Source organism: Chelon labrosus, assembly GCF_963514085.1.
Source record: "Chelon labrosus genome assembly, chromosome: 13".
NCBI classification, from domain to species: Eukaryota; Metazoa; Chordata; class Actinopteri; order Mugiliformes; family Mugilidae; genus Chelon; species Chelon labrosus.
In genome coordinates, this window is record NC_140346.1 from 4469625 (window position 1) to 4488463 (window position 18839).

General features: G+C 40.3%; 2 protein-coding genes across 9 annotated transcripts in view; one reads left to right on the top strand and one right to left on the bottom strand.

The window, feature by feature from the left end:
* The window catches only part of veph1 (ventricular zone expressed PH domain-containing 1), a 70994-nt gene extending 69670 nt beyond the window's left edge, over positions 1 to 1324 (top strand). For both annotated transcript variants that reach the window (XM_084558665.1, XM_084558666.1), the window contains exon 14: positions 487 to 1324. In XM_084558665.1, the coding sequence (XP_084414791.1) occupies positions 487 to 669 (183 nt within the window). In that variant the 3' untranslated portion in view covers positions 670 to 1324. The remainder of the gene's footprint in view (positions 1 to 486) is intronic.
* A 7878-nt stretch (positions 1325 to 9202) lies between these two features.
* Positions 9203 to 18410, bottom strand: ccnl1a (cyclin L1a; the record flags this gene model as incomplete). 7 transcript variants are annotated; one of them, XM_084558261.1, is made up of 10 exons in its annotated part: positions 17971 to 18301; positions 17657 to 17731; positions 17098 to 17207; positions 15145 to 15265; positions 14925 to 14989; positions 12148 to 12247; positions 11716 to 11820; positions 11249 to 11502; positions 11046 to 11144; positions 9203 to 10915 (listed from the first exon to the last, which is right to left on the bottom strand). In XM_084558261.1, exons 1-10 carry the CDS (start codon positions 18214 to 18216, stop codon positions 10447 to 10449), a joined length of 1644 nt encoding a protein of 547 aa, XP_084414387.1. In that variant the 5' UTR covers positions 18217 to 18301. The 7 variants fall into 7 exon arrangements, with proteins under 7 accessions (XP_084414387.1, XP_084414393.1, XP_084414389.1 ...); XM_084558262.1 differs by lacking the exon at positions 9203 to 10915 and having other exon boundaries at positions 11042 to 11144; positions 17971 to 18410; XM_084558267.1 differs by lacking the exons at positions 17098 to 17207; positions 17657 to 17731; positions 17971 to 18301 and adding an exon at positions 16636 to 16658.
* Positions 18411 to 18839: the final 429 nt, after the last annotated feature.

The following is an 18839-nucleotide window of genomic DNA, read 5'->3' on the forward strand; positions in this document are numbered from 1 at the left end:
CAAGCTTGTGGCATCATATTCAAAAAGAGTTGAGGCTGTAATTGCTGCCAAAGGTGCATCAACAAAGTATTGAGCAAAGGCTGTGAATACTTATGTACATATGATTTCATAGTTTTGTGTTTTTAATAAATTTGCAAAAATCTCAAAAGAAAATTTCATGTTGTCATTTGAGGAAAAAAAATGAATTTAATCAATTTTGGAATAAGGCTGTAACATAACAAAATGTGGAAAAAGTGAAGCACTGTGAATACTTTCTAGATGCACTGTATTAAAGTTCTCCTCCATCACAGTTTACATATTTTAAGACAGCACAAGTCCCCAAAATACTATGAGGAAGCTTACTTTACAGCCAACGGTTATGAATTACTTCAGAGTAGAAAAAGGAGGCTAACCTACATAAATCTAAAACATGACAGCTGCAGCTTTCCCCTGGACACAGATGTTTCATCCTCTTTTCCTCTTCCCAATCTTTCTTGTTTTCCACAGGTTGTGGCCAAGAAGCGTAGAGATCGGGGTCTGCCTCGGGCCTTTGAGATCTTCACAGACAGTAAGACATACGTGCTGAAAGCTCAGGATGAGAAACACGCCGAGGAGTGGCTGCAGTGCATCAATGTGGCTGTGGCTCAGGCCAGAGAGAGGGAGAACAGAGAGGCTACCACCTACCTGTGAAACCCGCACCGTCTACATGTGGGCCTTTTTTTTCTCTTATACGCATTCATAAACATCCGCCACAGTTGAAAAGAAGGAAAAAAAACATCACAGCAGGTAACTCTGAAGAGGAAGACACAACATACACTGCCGGTAGTGCTTCAGTAGCACTAGAACTTCATATCTGTGGTGTACATCTTCAATCTCCACGGTGATGGAGCATGGTTAAAAACTAATCAATGGTATGCAGTATTTTTAGTATCATTAAACCAGCAATAAAATGCAGTGTGTATCTAACACAACCAAGAATAGTTAGATATTTAATGTACTTAACTGTGGACATGCTCATATGTGATGCCTCTGTACCCGTGGACCATCCTCAGTGATTACATATGAATGTTACAACAAAAAAAAAGTGTTAGATGCCCATCTGACTTGATCTCCGACTGCTTCAGCAAACAAACAAAACCAGCATGTGCAGAAACGTGGGATTTCTGAGTTGACTCAGTGAGATGTACTGGAGTTGAGAGCAGTTATTTCAGCAATAAACACCCAACAGAAGCACAGACCTTTGTAGCAATAATGAGACCAAACAGCTCCTCTTCAAAGCAGGTAGGACGAAGAGGAGCCTAATGGACAGCAGATGGGAAGCGCATTCATTGTGTGTGACTGTGTGTGTGTGTGTGTGAGAGAGAGAGAGAGAGAGAAAGTGAGTATGATGTGGTCTTAAAGGTACAGCTCAACATTCTGCGAAATACACTTGTTCACTTTCTTGTCAGGAGTTAGATGAGATGATTTATATCACTTTCACATTTTACTACTAACTGTCTTCTACAGCCAGAAGATGGTTAGCTTAGCATAGCTTAGTCAAAAGACTGGGATGGAGGGGGAAACAGTCATGGCTATAAAAATAAGTGTATTTCTTAAAATGTCAAGCCGTTCCTTCATATGCATCATATTTCAATGTGGAATCTGTGTGTGGATAATTAATCCAGTGTCTTTGTATGATGTATATTATTTTATACTGCATTTAATTTTCATCACTAACAAACATATGTTTTGAATCTATTTTCAGTTTTGGCTCTAATACTAAAGTAACTTATGAAGCAAGCCTCTTAAGGGTCTTTGTGGTGGTCCGATTTCTGTTCTTACAGTCTTGGTACAGCGTGGACTGAGCTATTTCTGGTTTTCCCAAACGAGGAATGTCTGCAGCGATTTGCTCCACATTTTTACGAGGAGCAGTGTAAGCTCAACTGTTGCTTAATAGTAGAGTTTGGACCACAAATTTCTGAGAAAACACTGCTGTTAGAATCTTTGCCAGTTCAGTCATATTGACTAAAGGCGATCCAGTAATAGGTTTCGTCAGGGCAGCAGGGTGAGCTCTCCTGTTTTAGTTCATAAAAACTTGGGTTTTGTTGTATTTTATCTACACTATGGGACTGAATGAAGTAAAAATAGAACGTCAAAATGTTAAACTCGAGCTCCGGTTCTTCCTCACTCACACTTATACAATGTTCCACCTGTAAAATGTCAACTTATGGCAGCACTGTGCACCATAACAACGCCTTCACTTTACTCACTAATCAGAGAGCAGACGTCTTGACCAGTTAAGCTCTGAGCCGCCTGCACTAGACAAACATTCACGGCCAGCCGGGGCGAATCAATTACTCTATATAATATCTGATTTTGATGTTTATCTGGATCCACATCTGAGGGGTGTGTGTGTCTGCCCACAGGTGACCGCTTCCTTGGCACTGAATGCTTTCGGTTACATGAAGAATTCAGTGTTGGGAGTACTGGTAAGGTGGTTTTAATTTGAACCTGTGTGACAGAAAAGCAAATTATCTTTGGTCTTAGTTTGTCCTCCAGCTAAAGCCCTGTCAGCTCCATACATGCAGCCATAACACAGCCTTTCCCACTGGGTCAGGTTACCGCTGTTTGTACTTTTAACTGACGATGTGCCTCCTTCCCCACGCAGCCTAGCTGACCTCCATCCGCTTACATTATATTATTTACATCATGCCTTTCCTTTAGATTTTTGATTTCCTCTTTACTCTGCTTCTCTCTCTGTTTTTGATGTATGACCTACATAAAGCTCTGGCTGTGCACCCCAAAGTCAGAGATTTCCCACCATGACTATGAGTATCTTTATGAAACAATTTTTTAACTCCAGTGTGTACTAAATGGCCGTGTCTTAACAAATATTAGATAGATTAGGGTAAAATTGAATTTATATTTATGGTTCTCAGTGGATCAATCCCGCTGACTTAGTTATCCAGAGGTTTTACTGGAAAGCCCAGCAGAATATTTACATTTATGGTTTTAAAGGACCAGTGTTTGGTATTTAGTGACATCTAGTGGTGAGATTACAAAGTGCAACCAACTGAATGTTCCTCTCTCCCCTCGCCACTGCCATTTAAAAATGGAACTGTTCCTCTGTAGAGCTCTAGCCATTTTAATCTGTCCATTTGCTTCTCTTAACATCATACTTTGGTAAACTAAATGGTGGCACCTGTAGTTATTGGTGGTAACAGCAAAATACAGTTCAATATTAAAGGTCACAGAATTCTGAGAGAAGCAAAAAAAAAAAAAAAACAATTGTTGTTTTGATAAAGAGGGCAGAAAATTACTGGCGTTTTATAAAATTATGTGAGCAACTGTGATGCGATTTTATGATGAACAGCAGGACATATCAGGCTGCTCCTTCTTGTTTCATTACTTGCTTAAATATTAGGGTGTCAAAAATGACCGTTGTCTTGCTTTGTAGATGCAGTTTGATGACTGACACATTACATTTCCTGTGACTACTTCATAATATGTTGTTAATGATCTGCCTGCTGGGTTTAATATGAAGCAGCAGCAGCAGTCTCTGAAACAATTTAGCATTCTGCATTCATATCCAGATATCCGTTGTTAGAGAATACATTAGCAGTTACTTAACACTTATTCTTAAAATGTCTCCACAGACTCTCATTTCATAACTAGCAACAGCTTTGTCCTCATCTTGTTTGGTCTGTCGATTTAAATCAAGCGAACCAATGTAGCTTTCTTGTCGCCTTTCCACAACTACTAAAGCACACAAACTCATGTAAAATGCTGGTAAAATAAATTTTATTATAAAATATGGCAACACATGTTACATCTACAGCTCCTCCTAAGTGAAGTTCAAGTCCTTTGCCATACGCTGTACATTAACTGTAGCATGACTTAACCATTTTTAGCCGCACGGTGTGGATTTCTTTGTGTTTGAATTGAATGTCTGATGATATGAATGTCAGAAAATGCTGTCTAAGAGTAGCAATGTGAGCCCTGTGAGCTGTCACGCTGCCATGTTGGCCTCGTTTCCAAACCTCCCGGGCCAACATTTTTAGAAGAAACAAGCAATTGTTTTTAGGGTTCTTTCCTCATAATGAAATACATTTGCGGGTAGCTGAGTCAATAGTCTAGGGAATTAAAAACTCCATCTATCCATCTATCTATGGTCTCACACTGGAGAATAGGGAGTTGTTCCTTTCACTGCTTCAACAATGAGATTACATGATCCAGTTCAGACACCAGGATGGAAACTGCTGTGGATTTCAACAATCACAGAGACTGTGAACACGATCGATACAAGTATTAAAGTATCCGAATGTATAAAATCAAAAACATAAGTATCAGCCTTGTGTAAAGAATCGTAGAAACTGTACTTTATAGTGTTGTTTAATTCCATTTGATTTTTGATATGAGATCAGTATTTATTTTTACAAGTGCTGTTTTAAGTCTTCAGTCATGTCTGGAAAGACTGCTGAAACGATGATTGTCGCCTCTCTGTTTTCCCTTTCTTCTTCTTCTCTAGTTTTTATATTTCAATTATATTGTATTTTATTGACCGTTAAACTGGTATCGTTATGTAACATTTGCCTGTTGCACCTTTGCATGTCTGCCTTCTTGTCTTTTTCCTGACAGAATTGTAAAATAAATCAGCAATCTCTGGAGTTTCTCTTGGTATTCATCCACACTGGGCTTAGTTGTGCTCACTTGTTTTAAGGTTATTTAAGTTTACCTAAACATATTAAAGTTACTTAAGTACAGACTCTAGGCTCTATTTTGAGGGAATTCACATCCAAATTGGTAGAAAGGGGCAGAAATTAAAACCATTTTTATACACCATCCCCCTATATTAAGGAGCTCAAATGTGATTAGACAGTTGACTGAAAAGCTATTTTAGTGTAGGAAGCAAAAAGTTCTGGAGTTGATTTCAAATGTGGAATTTGGAATTTGTATGTTTATCTTGCTGTTCTCTTCTCTCTTTCTTCTGTCTGTACCCGGCTGGCCTTAGGCAGATGGGTCCCTTCATATGAGCTGGGTTATGCTCAAGGTTTCTTCCTGTTAAAAGGGAGTTTTTCCTTGCCACCGTCGCCTTCAGGCTTGCTCTGGGGGTTTCAGGCCGGGTTTTGTAAAACGCCTTGAGACGATTTGTATTGTTATTGACGCTATATAAATAAAATTGAATTGAATTGAATTGAAAGTACTGATGTGGACTCACAACACACGTTCAAATGATCAGGGAATCCTTAGTCCATGAAACAAAACCAATCCATCAGAGAGATAGTAGATCTGTTGATGGATCTATTGAGGAAAACAATAAATCACTGGTGACCTCTACGACACTGAAGGCAACAGATGTAGTTCATCTCAGGTTCCTTTCCATGGAAACACTCTCTGGGAGGTAGGTATATCACTAACCAAGTCCAAGACTTAATAAGAGAAAGAATGGGGAAGTTCACCACAAGGTGGAATATATACATAAATCTTCTCAAGAATAAAAATACCAGATTAGTTGTATTAGCATACAACAGTTTTGTCTGAGCCCAAACATATGTGGACCTAACTGTAAAGTGAATAATGGTTTCCTGGTATGATGATGATGACCAGAAATCGATTACAAAGGTTGGATTGTTTGTGTGAAAATCCAGCCTTAGCTAAACTGCCACTGGACTGGATCTATCTACCTGTCTACCTGTCTACCTGTCTACCTGTCTGTCTGTCTATCTAAACACAGTTTGCTGCGAAAGTGCTTTCTCCGAACCCTGCCGTCTGGATCTCTCTGCCACAGTCACTGTGCTGTGACTGAAACAAGCTTCACGCATCAGCTGAAATGAGGCTGGCAGAGATGATTCCTTGACATTCCCAAACTGCCACTGGGTTCACATTCCAAGCAAATAAAAACACTTTGAGATGCAGATTTCTTGCGAAGGAAAGGAGTTTTAGAGAGAATGACTCATTGTATTATGGAGCATTTGGCAATAAGTATGGACTATCTGCATGATTTGCCACAACACAGGATTCCTCAGCTGTTAACACTGACAAACAAACTGACAATCATCAATGTAAAAAAAAAACATTTTGGACATTTTGAATTAGCAAGGCTGCACCATCACCATGGAGAAACAGCACAGTGCAGCACCGCCACGAAGAATTCACATCCTCAACATCATCAGCAGGAATTACACCAGAAATGCATCAGTAATCAGTTCAACCACTACAGTGTTTTAGTTGCAGGTCAACATCTTGGTATACTGGGCTCATTTATCTACTGGAGATAGATGACTCTAGTTGATTGTATTTGTTTGTGTCAGACTGAACGCAGCAGCATTGCTCTCAGCAGCTGTTAAGATATAAATTAGGAGTTGTGAAGCATGACAACAACTTTTCTGGCCACTTGGGGGCAGTGGAAACAAGCTGTAAGCACTACAGTGACATGCTTATTACACTATTAAAGGTGATATGCCTAATGTGTTGGCAAACAGCTGCAGACATGGTGCAAAGCTATCATTTATTGTGTGTATGGAAGGCCATTATACTCTTTAAGTTCTGATTTTGGTTATCTTTTCCTATGTTTATAATTCAACAGAGAATTAACAATATTAAACTAGGTGGTGGTCTGGTTCAAAAAAAGGTTGAGGACCACTGTGACGAATCTACCCCCAAAAGGAAAAGATTTTCCTGGCATGAACACATAAAACCATAGCAACTTAGCAACATCACTGGGCCTGTTTGCCTGCAACATGACGGCCTCATCGAGGGTAATGGTAGACACTGACACGCAAAGCACATTTCCTCATGTCCTGTTTATTCCTTAATCTTTAGTGCTTTCATGGCTGTCTCTGGATATTTAGCTTTGACTTTCATCCAATATGAGATATTATGTCAAACATACTTTCCAGCCCACCGTCATTTTCAAGGTGAAGGGGTTGATCTTTTGTCCGCGCTGGCATGGACAATTTGCAGGACAGATTCAGAAATGGGCCACAGATCCGTTCCTTTTTTGTTTCTGAGCCAGCCGTGTTTGAAGTAACAGTTCAGTTTGGTTGACATCAAGTCTGGTCGCTGCACACCAGCTGAAGAAAGTCCAGCCAGTCTGTCTTATCCCAGCTAATATGTTCCTGTTCTCTCACTGTTCCCACGGTTACATTTTGTCTTTGAATGCTGACACTTTCTGCCAACTTGAAGACACTGTCATTCTCCATTGAGTGACGAATTTAGTTCACTGAACAAGATGAACACGTCAGGGGTAAGTGCAAAGTGCTTGGTGACCCCTTACTGATGGATGTCCCAGTAAATGGTGACCTGTGGTCCTTAGCACTGGCTCCTCAGGAACAGTCACCAAATATTTCCTTGCACATTGTTTATAACAGAGACTGCATAAATCAGCTGATTCAGAGGACACTGATTGATTTTAGGCCGGCTATTATTTGTCTCAGTGGTGTATTTGGATGCCTGCTGTGCCAACGGCTGAGTCACACTGCAGATTTATCAGTGTGTGACCTGTATGTTCTGAGAAGGTGTTTTAATACGCATCATGGGACAGTGTGTTACCCAATGCTTTGGCACACTGTGACCTACCTTCCTGTTGCAGTTTGTAAAGCACCAGGCGCTCTGACATGTCAGAGTGTGTTTCTCATATTACTCAGAGGACCTGGACGTTCTTGGCAGATGTAATAAATTACCGTGTGACAGTGACATGATGAAGTGTGTAAGAAAAAAAAAAAAAAGACTAGAAACTCGGAGACAGAATACAGCTGATCAAGAGAATATGGAGCTGTGACATGGAACATGGCAAAATCAATGTGGAGGCCTAGTACAGACATGAAGAGTTGTTTTCTAATAAAAATATTTTTTATAATATACACTGTAAAATTTAATTAATTTACTTTTACGTACTTTACATAAGGAAAGGCAAACTCGAGTAAACCTGGTGAATTAGCACAAAGTTATTCGGTTTAAGTACTACTATTTGAAGTAACATCCAATTTTGAGTTTATTTTATATAGTGTCCATTACATCACAGAAATTTCACCCTTCTTAAATCAGCTATTAACTTCATATTTAATTATACTGATTCATGACAAAATCCACGAGAGGATCACTTCTGATTTGATTTACAAAATTTAAGATCTGGAGGATGCGTTTGTGTAATACACTGTATACATCCTGTTTGGCAAAGACACACAAAGTAAACTATCTTTAAAGAACTCTAAATTGAGTCATCAGTTGAATTATAGGCGGTGTCTCATTGAGGTCTGTGATTTGAACCAGTGGTTTTCAAAGTGGGGGCCGCGGCCCCCTGGGGGGCCGCTAGGGGGGCCTCAGACAATTGGAGGGAAGATAAGAAAAAAAAATTAGAAAAATGAAAAAAATATAATCGATTCATTTTTAACCATTATTATAAAATAAAATCTAAGTATTTTATTAATCATTATTATAAAATATAATCTAATTATTTTTTAAATCATTATCATAATATATCATAACGAAATGTTATTTGCCATGCTCATCTTTCTGATTCTCTGCCACTCAAAACATCGATCATGACCTCATAATATGTGTAGACCTGGCGGTTTGCACCATTTATCAAGCTGCTTTGCTCCTCAAGCTAGCGTGTAGCTAGCACAAAATGGACAGGTTTTTGACAAGAAAGAGTCGTGGAGGACACTGCTGCAAAAAAAAACTAAGAACTCCTGGCCAACTAAAATCTGAAAATATGAGGCAGCACTTATGCTAAACAAATGTAATAGTTATTGAACAGTGAATAAAAGTAAGAACTATTATAAAAGACGACATTTCTTTACATATTTTGTAGTATTGTCTGTAGGTTTGCAAATGGGGTCCCTGGCCAGAAGCTAATGCTGTTTGGGGGGCCTTGGCATGGAAAAGTTTGGGAACCCCTGATTTGAACAACTATGAAGTCAGCTGGAAACATTTGAGTCCAGCAGCACCCTCTAGCTGCCAGAACACACATTAATTCTACTGTCTGCATCACACATTAACATTTAAATGCAGTTGCTCTTAAAACAATATTGGAATTTCATAATTATACCAAATCAAATTTGATTCCAACTATTTTACAAAGGCAGATGCAACACATCCAACTAGGATCTTGATATGAAGGTTAAGTAGGTACTGAGTCAAGACAGTCAACCATCTTTACTCAGCCCACTACAATAAATATACGTTGTTCAGAATGACTCATTTTATTACAACAGGCACCAATTCAATGAAGAGTGTACAGTTCAGTGGCATAACTCATTTATTATTGAATAAAAATTGGACATGAACACATGCAGACTAAAAACCAGTGTAACAAAATTACAACCCTAAAATATTTTATAATCAAGTCTGCGTTCCCTGCTGGAAAAAAAAAATAAAAAAAATAATCTGAAAGGAAAAACCGAAGTCTATAACCTCTTGTTTTCGAAACTGTACAAAATACAGCTTTAACAACATAGACCTGTAAAATAATAAAAAAAGAAACAAAAACCACTCATCTGTCAGTCCCTTAATGTGCAAACATATTGATCTTTCCTGAATGATTTTTATTTTACACTTATTCAACACGTCCACTGAGCAGTTTGCTTTTATAAATCAAAGCGTTCACATCTTGTCAGTGGATATGAATCCATCTTTACACTGTAAATAAGTTCCTTTTCCCCCAAAGTCCGTAACTTTACATATAAAACCAAGAACATATGAGTTGGCTAGCTGGTTGGTAGGTGTGTAGGGACGACGACAATAAGACGACAGGCCAGGGGCTGATGTCACACTTCACTGGTTCCTTCCTGATCATGTCTGACCAGTTGAAAAAAGGCTCCACACAAGTTAACCTACTAACAGACGAGTTACTGCTGCAGTCTGGGTTCCTCAAATGCACAACAATCAACCACCTGTCAAATACCAGCTACATGAGCCTCAAAGCAACGAATCACCAAGACATTTGTGCATGCAGAAGCTACATGTAGCTTTAAAGCAAGAGTTTCCCAGTTACATTGTTTTCACTGGGACAGAACACAACGCAAATTGTACAAAACTTAAAGTAATAACAAGAAACTAAATTTTGGTCAGTTTGGGATGCAAATAAGAAACCCAGAATTAAAATTGTGTAGGAATGAGGTATGAAATAAATAAAAATGAAAAATAATTTCAACCAAACTTGCCGACATGCAGTCGTTGGTTATAGTCAGTGTTTGGTGTGTTGACATATTTGGCCTCCAACAAGAGACGTGTCAACAATGTCACCTGACAAACTGCAAAGATATTTGGTTAACTTCCATAGTAAGTGTAGTACAGTTAATTACCAGATGTATTGTACAACAGCTGACATGACTCCAGCTGGCATTAAATGAACAGAGCAGGGTCATACACTGATCAGTGTCATCACATATCCTTCAGAGAACATGTCCAACTTGATTTTGTTTTACATATATTGAAAATACTTCTTGTGTGACATCAGCCCCAGAGCTAGTCTGTTGGTTTGTCTCAGCGCCGGTGACGACTATGTCCTGAGTGTCCACTACTGCTGTGGTGTTTGCTCTTGTGGCTACGATCCCTCTCTCTGTCCCTGTCGTAGGACCGAGACCTCTCCCTCCTGTCTCCTCGATGACCACCGCTTCGATCATGCTTGTGTTTCTTTGAGGACAGGTCAAAGGAGCTACGGTCTCTGTCTCTCTCCCGTTCCCTCTCTCTGTCCCGCTCCCTGTCAGCTTTAACTGGAGTACGGGATCGTGACCGAGAGCGTGAGCGCTTCCTCTTGTGTCCAGAGCCTCCACCACTGTTGCTGTGACGTCCGCTGGGCTTGGAGTCGCTATTGCCATGGTGGCTGGACTTGGACTTGAGGTGGGGGAGAAGGGGTGAGGGCTGATGTCGTCGAGGTGATTGGCTGCGACTGTGAGAGCGTGAACGTGAACGAGAACTGTAGGTCCCTGAGCGACTGCGTCTGCTGTTGTAACTGTAAAAGCAAAAGTGAAAAGAGGAAGATGTGAATTAAACTAAATGATCACATCCCACAGAGCTACTGCCATACAAAGTAATATTAAGATCAGTGCAATAACGTCTACACATATTGTGAGAATACTTACTGTCTGCGAGGAGAGCGGGATCTAGACCGGGAACGTGTTCTTGAACGAGAACGACTTCCGCTCCTACTGTTCCTGCCCATCTTTACGTCTTTCCTTAATCTGAGAAAGAAATAAGGATCAATAAATGCAGTGTCGGAAAACAGACACCTCTGACAGCTCCAACACCAAAATGTCCTCCCAGTAAATATGTGTTTGTGTCTTACCCATTGTGAGGACTCTTGCTGAGCTGAGACCGGCTATCCGACTCCTTCTTAATTGGTTTGAGGGTCTGTGGGTTCGGGGACTTCTCTTCCACCTTGACCACATTTGGAGAGGAGGGCTTTGAAGCTGGAGAGAAGCCACCCAGTGTGGACAGTGCAGGGGTACCATCAGGGTTCAGGCCCTTGGCTTTCAGCTTAACCTCTGCCAAGAAAACCTTCCTTCGCTCCACCTCCTTCTCCAGCTGATCATAGTTAGGCTGTGGGGGAAAGTCAGTTAATGCAAAGTCAAAACAGAGTATGGACATGTGTTACAACAGACAGTCTCCATGGGAGGCAGTGCTGGAGTCTACACTGGTCTGCTTTTCAGTCCAGTTTAACCCTTTCCACAGGACTCAGAGATAATGTCTAAAACGTTTAGAAACAATATACTGGCTCAAGGTCACAATAATCCTGCTACTCAAAATGCTTACCTTCTTCCTGGTGTAGAGTTTAAGGGTGGTGATGCAAATATCTTTAATCTCATCTTCACTGGCTCCAAACAGCAGGTACCAATTTGGTCTGGATGGCAGAGGTATCTAGGAAAACAGGTATGAAAACCTTTGAAGGCAACAGTGTGTGACTAGATTTAACATCATAACATACAAGCAGTTTTTGCACACGAACTCCATCTCTTTCCTTCTCTTGTAGCAGTCAACAGGAAATTGTATGTGACAGATGTGTTCTTATCAGATGGAAATACCGTTTGGTTTATGTGTGAAGTGATGCCTGGCTAGTGTCTATTTTAACCAAATCCCCCTGAATATCGACAGTTATCCTTTCACATACTGGGTTATGTTTAGAAATTGTCAGGACTGCAGTGCATGTGTCAAATCAGCACCAGAAAGAGCCTCTGGAGATCTTACCTGTAGAGCTCGGGCTGCAAGGTATATGCAGGCACAGGCGATAGTCTCAGCTTGGAACCTCACAAACACATTCGTCCTCAGGGTGTCGTTCATGTAGTTCCTACAAAGGCAAAGAACACATAGAAACAAAAACATAGCATCTTCTCTACACAAAGCAACTTCTTGCCCACACCCCACACCTCTGAAGTCACACCATTAACAACTACTTCATGTTGCAGGTCGATAACCTGCAACATTTAATGTCTAGAGCGCCAACTCCTCAAGTTTTTACATTTCATAGATTTCTGTGTTTAAAAACAAATCTATAATATTAAACGCATAAAGACAACATCAATGCATTTAGGTCACAAAGAGCTGAAGTGAAAAATGCATTTTTCTCTGTCATGTTTAACTTTGTCCATTTCTCTCTGGGGTATCCATGGGAGCTGCTGTACGTCACAGAGAAAGCATGGAGACACAGATGGGGTAAAAAAAATAAAAACAAATCTGACGCCAAGACCATTTTACCACACCATGACCTCAGAGTAGCTAGATTATGCGTAATGATGATTGCGACAATGACACATGCCTTGTAATGTGGGGACCATGCAGGCATACAGATGCAGGAAACATTCATCTAGAATTCGGCTGTCTCTTTCAGATTGTTGGATCTGAAAGGAATAGGGAGACGTAGCATGTACCATGGCATGCAACAGCTTGACTGTGGGAGTCAGTAGCATGTTGATATACTTAAAGGATAAACCAAAAAAAACTATTATTCAGAAAGGACACCTGCTATGTTTTTCCTTAGTTTCTATTACGTGTTGCATCATCAAATTGTCACTTAACATGTTTAAAATAATGAAGTAAAGCATAACAAAATGCCAAATGTCAATACTTCAGACTTTTCAGGAATAGCATGCCCACAAGTTCAAATTGCAGTCTGCTTGGTTTAAATCTAAATGGCTAGTCTCCTATAGTACTGGAGCATTTAATGTAATCCAGCATACAAATAAACTACTGTTACAGTAATGGGAGTTATCTTTTCCAAACAAAACAACTAAAGTTAAGTTTTTATAAATCAGAATATAAATAGACGCTACAGGTGAGCATAACAGGTCCTCCTGAATAATGACCGTCATGTTAATTAACAGGTTCAGCTGCAAAACCGCAACCATGTCCCAATTAAAATAAGCCATGAGCTGAAACAGATGCCAACAAGACAACGGATTCTATTTACCAGCAAACGCCAGTATGTCGTGTGCCATTGCAAGACTCCTCTAAAAGATATCACCAATTAGGCTGAGATAAATCTCTGTGCTACAACACAGATTATGCGTCAGAAGGTTGTCTCGGACAATGGGTAAATGAGATTAGCCATTAGGAGGGGATTAGGAAAGACAAAATGGCCAGGCTGTGAATGAGGTAAATACAAGGTGGTGTGATGTCTATGTCCTCAAGAAACATAGAAGTCATTCAGACAAGTAACATGATGTTAAAAACCTTGGTAAAACCAACACTGGTGCCACCTATTCATCTCATTTTCATAGGGAACTATATCTAGGCATAAATATTACACCTAACCTCAAGGCAGTCAAACTTGATCTGTATCGTGGTGACAATTTTGTCATATACATTAGACCGTTTGTGTCATTTTCCACATATACATTCAATTTTTATGTACTGCTCCAGTCGAAGTTTGCTGAAAAAAACTGCCATCCTGAATATAGCTTCTGGTTTAACCTGCCTTCAACAAATGACCCAAGCTGCCCTTTTGCAGGTCAGTGTGAAACTGCTACGCAAACGCTTCTATAATTAAAACACGGCCGTTGTGTTCTGATTGCTGCCTGGTTGAGACAGGTCCTTGGAGGCAAAACCTGAGAACTGGATCAGCCTGTAAAACAGACACGTCTGGACACCACGTCATTTGGGGACAAGACACAGTATGCTACTGTCAATATAAAAATAGGCAGGTAAACTGGTCAAAAAAAATATTCTGTTGAGGCTACGTTTACTTCATTACTAAATGTAAGTAAACTAGAAAAATTTTATGAATATGAATTTATCTATAGCTACTTGGCAAAAATAGGAATTACAATTGAACACCTTTGTAGCAAGACCAAAAAATACAAATCCTTCTGGACACCCAAGAGAAAACAAGACGATGTTGGCTGTTGGGAAAGGCCCGCTCGCCCCCTTCAGTGTATCTCGGCATTGGGATTGGCTGTCAGGAGAGGGGCAGCCAGCCAATGGGGGGGAGCTTCCTGAGGTCATGTGGTTGGAGGAGGCAGAGTTCAGAGGTTCTTTATGTGACTTACCAGCATGGACTACCCTTTAATCAAAGAGTAGAGAGAAAGGACAAAGTTAAACCAAGTTCCCTGGGCACTACAATTCAAACAGACTTTACAGCAAGCCATGTAAGGGCAGACAAGAGAAAAGTAGCAGGTTTGCATTAAAACAAATTGCTCCATCAGAACAAAAAAGAAAAAGGGGTGGACGGGCTCAAATGGAGTGAGGGAATGTCGCTGTCAGACCTGGGCAAAATGGCTGTTGAATGCTTTTCAAATTTGTGCCTTAACAAAGGGGCACTTCCAAGTATCACTTATCTGACAGGTGTTGTTTCCACTTATGGGTCTGTCCCAAGTTCCTGGCAGATAAATCAAGAGGCTCTTCAGAAATTCAACCATTTGAAACTCGTTCAACTTCATCTTTAGCCCAGGTCTGGTGGCACTTCTTGCAGACATGACACAGGCTGCTGCTGTGGGGGATGGACAGTGAATAAATAAAAAAGAACTCACCAGGCCGTCTGGACCAGTGTCTGGTTCTTCTCACATTCCAGGACTTGAAGGTACATGACGATGATCTGGAATCAAACATTTGCTTCATGTAAAAAAAAAAAAAAACAGAAATAGCTACGGGCTGCATCTGAATAGCTGAATATCTTTAAGGGTTCAATAGCTCACCTATGCTGCATTACACTATTTAAATATTGCAGTTCTGAATGTGGTTTGAACTCACCTTGTGTGGATGCTTGACATGCACACAGAAGCCCAATTCCTTCAGGACCCGCCGCTCCGCTTTGATGACTTGGTTTTTCGTATTTATGTAGTTCTGATCAAGTATCAATGAACTTGGAGTCCTAGTTTATAAAGGAATCAAAATAAAATAATGTTTCCCCCTCTCGTAATAAAAGCTTAAGAAGAAAAAACAAAAGTGCCCTTCTGAATTCTTGCTCTCTTTTTCCCCGTTTCAACCAACTAAAAGCAACAGGTTTAACTGTTTGCATGCCTGACAACTTGCCGGGGTTTGTGGACTCCTGTGGTTCCAGTGAAAGCTTGTGGGATCTGTGAGCTGCCCTCGACATCAATCGCTCCGTGCCATAGCTTTAACAGAAATATCAACTCAGATCATCGGCCACATCACTACTTCCAACGCACAAAAACACTTCACTCCTCAAACGTGACCTATAAAGTCAAAAATGCAAACTATGCTATGTCACAAATAAATCTCACCTACGTTCATGCAGTGAAAACTATACAATGCTCAATTAAATTACTAAGGACGTTTTCATCATTAACAGCACGACCAGAAGAAGCGGTACAGTGCATAAAAAGAGCGATATTGGATATCTGTGAAACACTTATTAAAAACACGAGTGGAAACTAACTCTTCAACTGACATTTTTCATTAAAATAATCTCTCTCAAACTATAAAATTTGGATTACATGCAATTAGACCTTAATTTATCGCCTCCTTTCTGCATTATGCACCATGACAACATTAATAAACAGAATCTGTGTAAATCAACATCAGTGTTTAACACTTCAGAACAACCAAAGTTCAAATTTGAAATGTAAATCTAGAGTTTACATGTCTCAAATAAAGACACTTAGATGTGAATCATGCCACACTACAAACAAAATGAACAGCAAAAAACGTCACTGCTCAAAGTATCATCCATTACTAAAAATCTATCTTTACAATACAAATCCAAACGGAAAGACACACCTACAATTAACAATTACTAGTACACTTACTTTGATGCTGACTGAAATTAACAGTAGATAATGCCAAACGCTTAAGGCTACATCACATGCACTGACCTCAAACAATAACAACTCACACTGACTTTAACCAATTATTAATTACTCTAACCTAGACAATCTGGGTGATATTTCTTTAAAAGCCATGGGTAACGGTAGGTGAATGGGGTTTTGCTCTTGAAGCATAATCAAAATGCAGGGTGAGGAGCAGTCAGAAAAGAAGACTACATTACCCAGTGGTCCGCAGAAAGACCGACAGATACCCAAAGCTTAAGACTGAACCACAGGAGTCCTCAAGGTGCCCCAGGGGCCAAGGACCTTCGGCCAACCTGTCATCCCCGATCCCAGTGCCCCGCGGTGGTTCAGACCACGGGAGTCTCCCACAGGAGGGGGTGGGGTGGGCCTGGGGGAGGAGAGAGACCCCCTCGCATCATGGTTGTCATGCCGACTGCTTCATCTTACGTACCATTCCACATCACCCAGGCTTTGGTAAATGTAGCTGGTCGCTGTTAGTTGGTTGCAAGGGAAAAAAGAAGCCAAGTTAATGCCAAGGTCTAGAATATTGACATGAACAGATTTCTATGAAGACACGGGCACAACAAAGTAGATGTGCCCTGTCTTACAGTGCTTTACTGCACTCCTAATGCACTCCAATTTTTGAGGATAGTTTGATGATGTATCAATTTCAGTGCAACGTCAAACTGGTGTTAAATGTAGACAGTTACACTTTTGAGACTACCAGTGAAGTGGGAACTGAAAAGTTTTAAAATGGTTTAGAGTACATGAATAAACAGAAGAGCACTTGCACACCAAAACAAATCAGCATCATACAACATTGAATAACAACAAAACAAACAAGGTGCAACATGTTCCATATAATAAGAATTGATTCCAAAAAGGGAACACAGTATTCAATATCGAAACTTACTTTTTGCCTCTGATCTGTCTCAGGTGGTGGAAAACATTGATGACGTCTCGTATTCGCCGCGGCGCTTCTTCAATCTTGGAGGCCAGGTTGATGCAAGCCATAGCAACAATCTGAAAAGACAAAAAATCAAAGCACAAAGTTGGAAGTTAAGCAGCGTATAATGTGCTACCAGAGGGAGAGGGGCCACACATCGTATAGGATATTTCAATGTGCAGACTAATCGAGAATCCTGAATAATAATGAACACATCACTGGGACAAATATTAAGGCTGTGGTATTCAGACTAATTCACATTTGTCAGGCAGCCTGGATACAAGTTTATAAACTATTTTTGTTATGTCTTTAGCTACAGAAAAGGCTGAAAATGCTTCGATACTGTGTAATTTTATATGTAAGAGTTTAATGTTTCAAACTGATCCCTTCTTCGTATTAAAGCAGCTACAAAAACTCCGGAAGTTAAGTCTGGGACAACGTATTGACAATATGGCTGCCACGAACGTAACTGAAACGTTCCAACATTACCGACCAGACAATAATCCAGACAGTTTAACGGACTTACCTCAAAACTGTGCTTGACGAAGGACTTGGAGTAGAAAAAACGATGGAAAAGCACCTGTCCCGTTGCCATAGCCACCTGTCAAGAAAATATATAAAATTAACATGTATACTTGGTCTTGTGTAAGCCGGCCTAACCTTGCACAATGGCCCGCCGCCATTTTAACTCCACCACGCCAACGTCAAAGAGCTAACATTAGCTAAATGCTATTAACCAGGCCGTAACACGCTGGAAACTAAAGAAGCCTACTAATTGCTGTTTGTTACTGATAACACGCCAATTGTTGATTTTATGTATGATTGGCTAAGAGGGATTACCTGGGGCAGCCGGAGAAGAATACCCGCCGACTGAATCAATTCACATCCTAGGATGCGAAGGTCGCTCTCCGTGTTCAGGTCGAGGCCGTCGAGCATCGACGGTGTCGGAGACAGCCGTTCCTCCGGTATAAGCGAGTTATCTATCGTAAGGTACACCTCCGAGTAGACTTTGTCGCCAATGAGGATGCCATCGTTGTTAGTGGACGCATTGGAAGATACAGAGAGGGGACCTGCAGCCATCTTCATCCGGGAAAAAAAACAGCGGCAACCAGATACAGCTCAGCCAGCCTCGACAAGACGATGGCGGAGCAGGGAGGTTGACAAAGCACGTGACGTCACCATCCTGTCGGGACGCACACGTTTGTGCACATCCGCGGAGGTAAAATAGTGTCGCACTGTTGAATGAACAAAAGCTGAATTTCTGTTCAAGTATGTATGCGTATTAAAGCTCTCAATGTTTATCATTACCTGACTCATTTACCCTGTCCCAATTTCCCTCCATTTCTGTACACTGGCAAATTGCATATTAGGCAAAGATTAATTAAGTTAGTTATGTTAGTTAAGTTATTTACTTGATTTAGAATCATGGTGTTTTCCTATTTACAAATCTTAAATGGGATGCTTCGTTCAAGGCTAGCAGAATATTCCTACTTTAAGAGTATTTTATGTAATAATAATAATAACAGCAAAGTATTTGATAATAAATCACGAAACACCATGAACCATCTTATCCTGCTGTTAGTGACATTAGAAAAACAAATTATTAGGCGATTTACGTGTCTCAATCACCTTAGTTATTACATACTGCACATTATAGTATGCAAACATTTGTTCTGTCACTTCACAATTTACAGTCTATTTACACAACT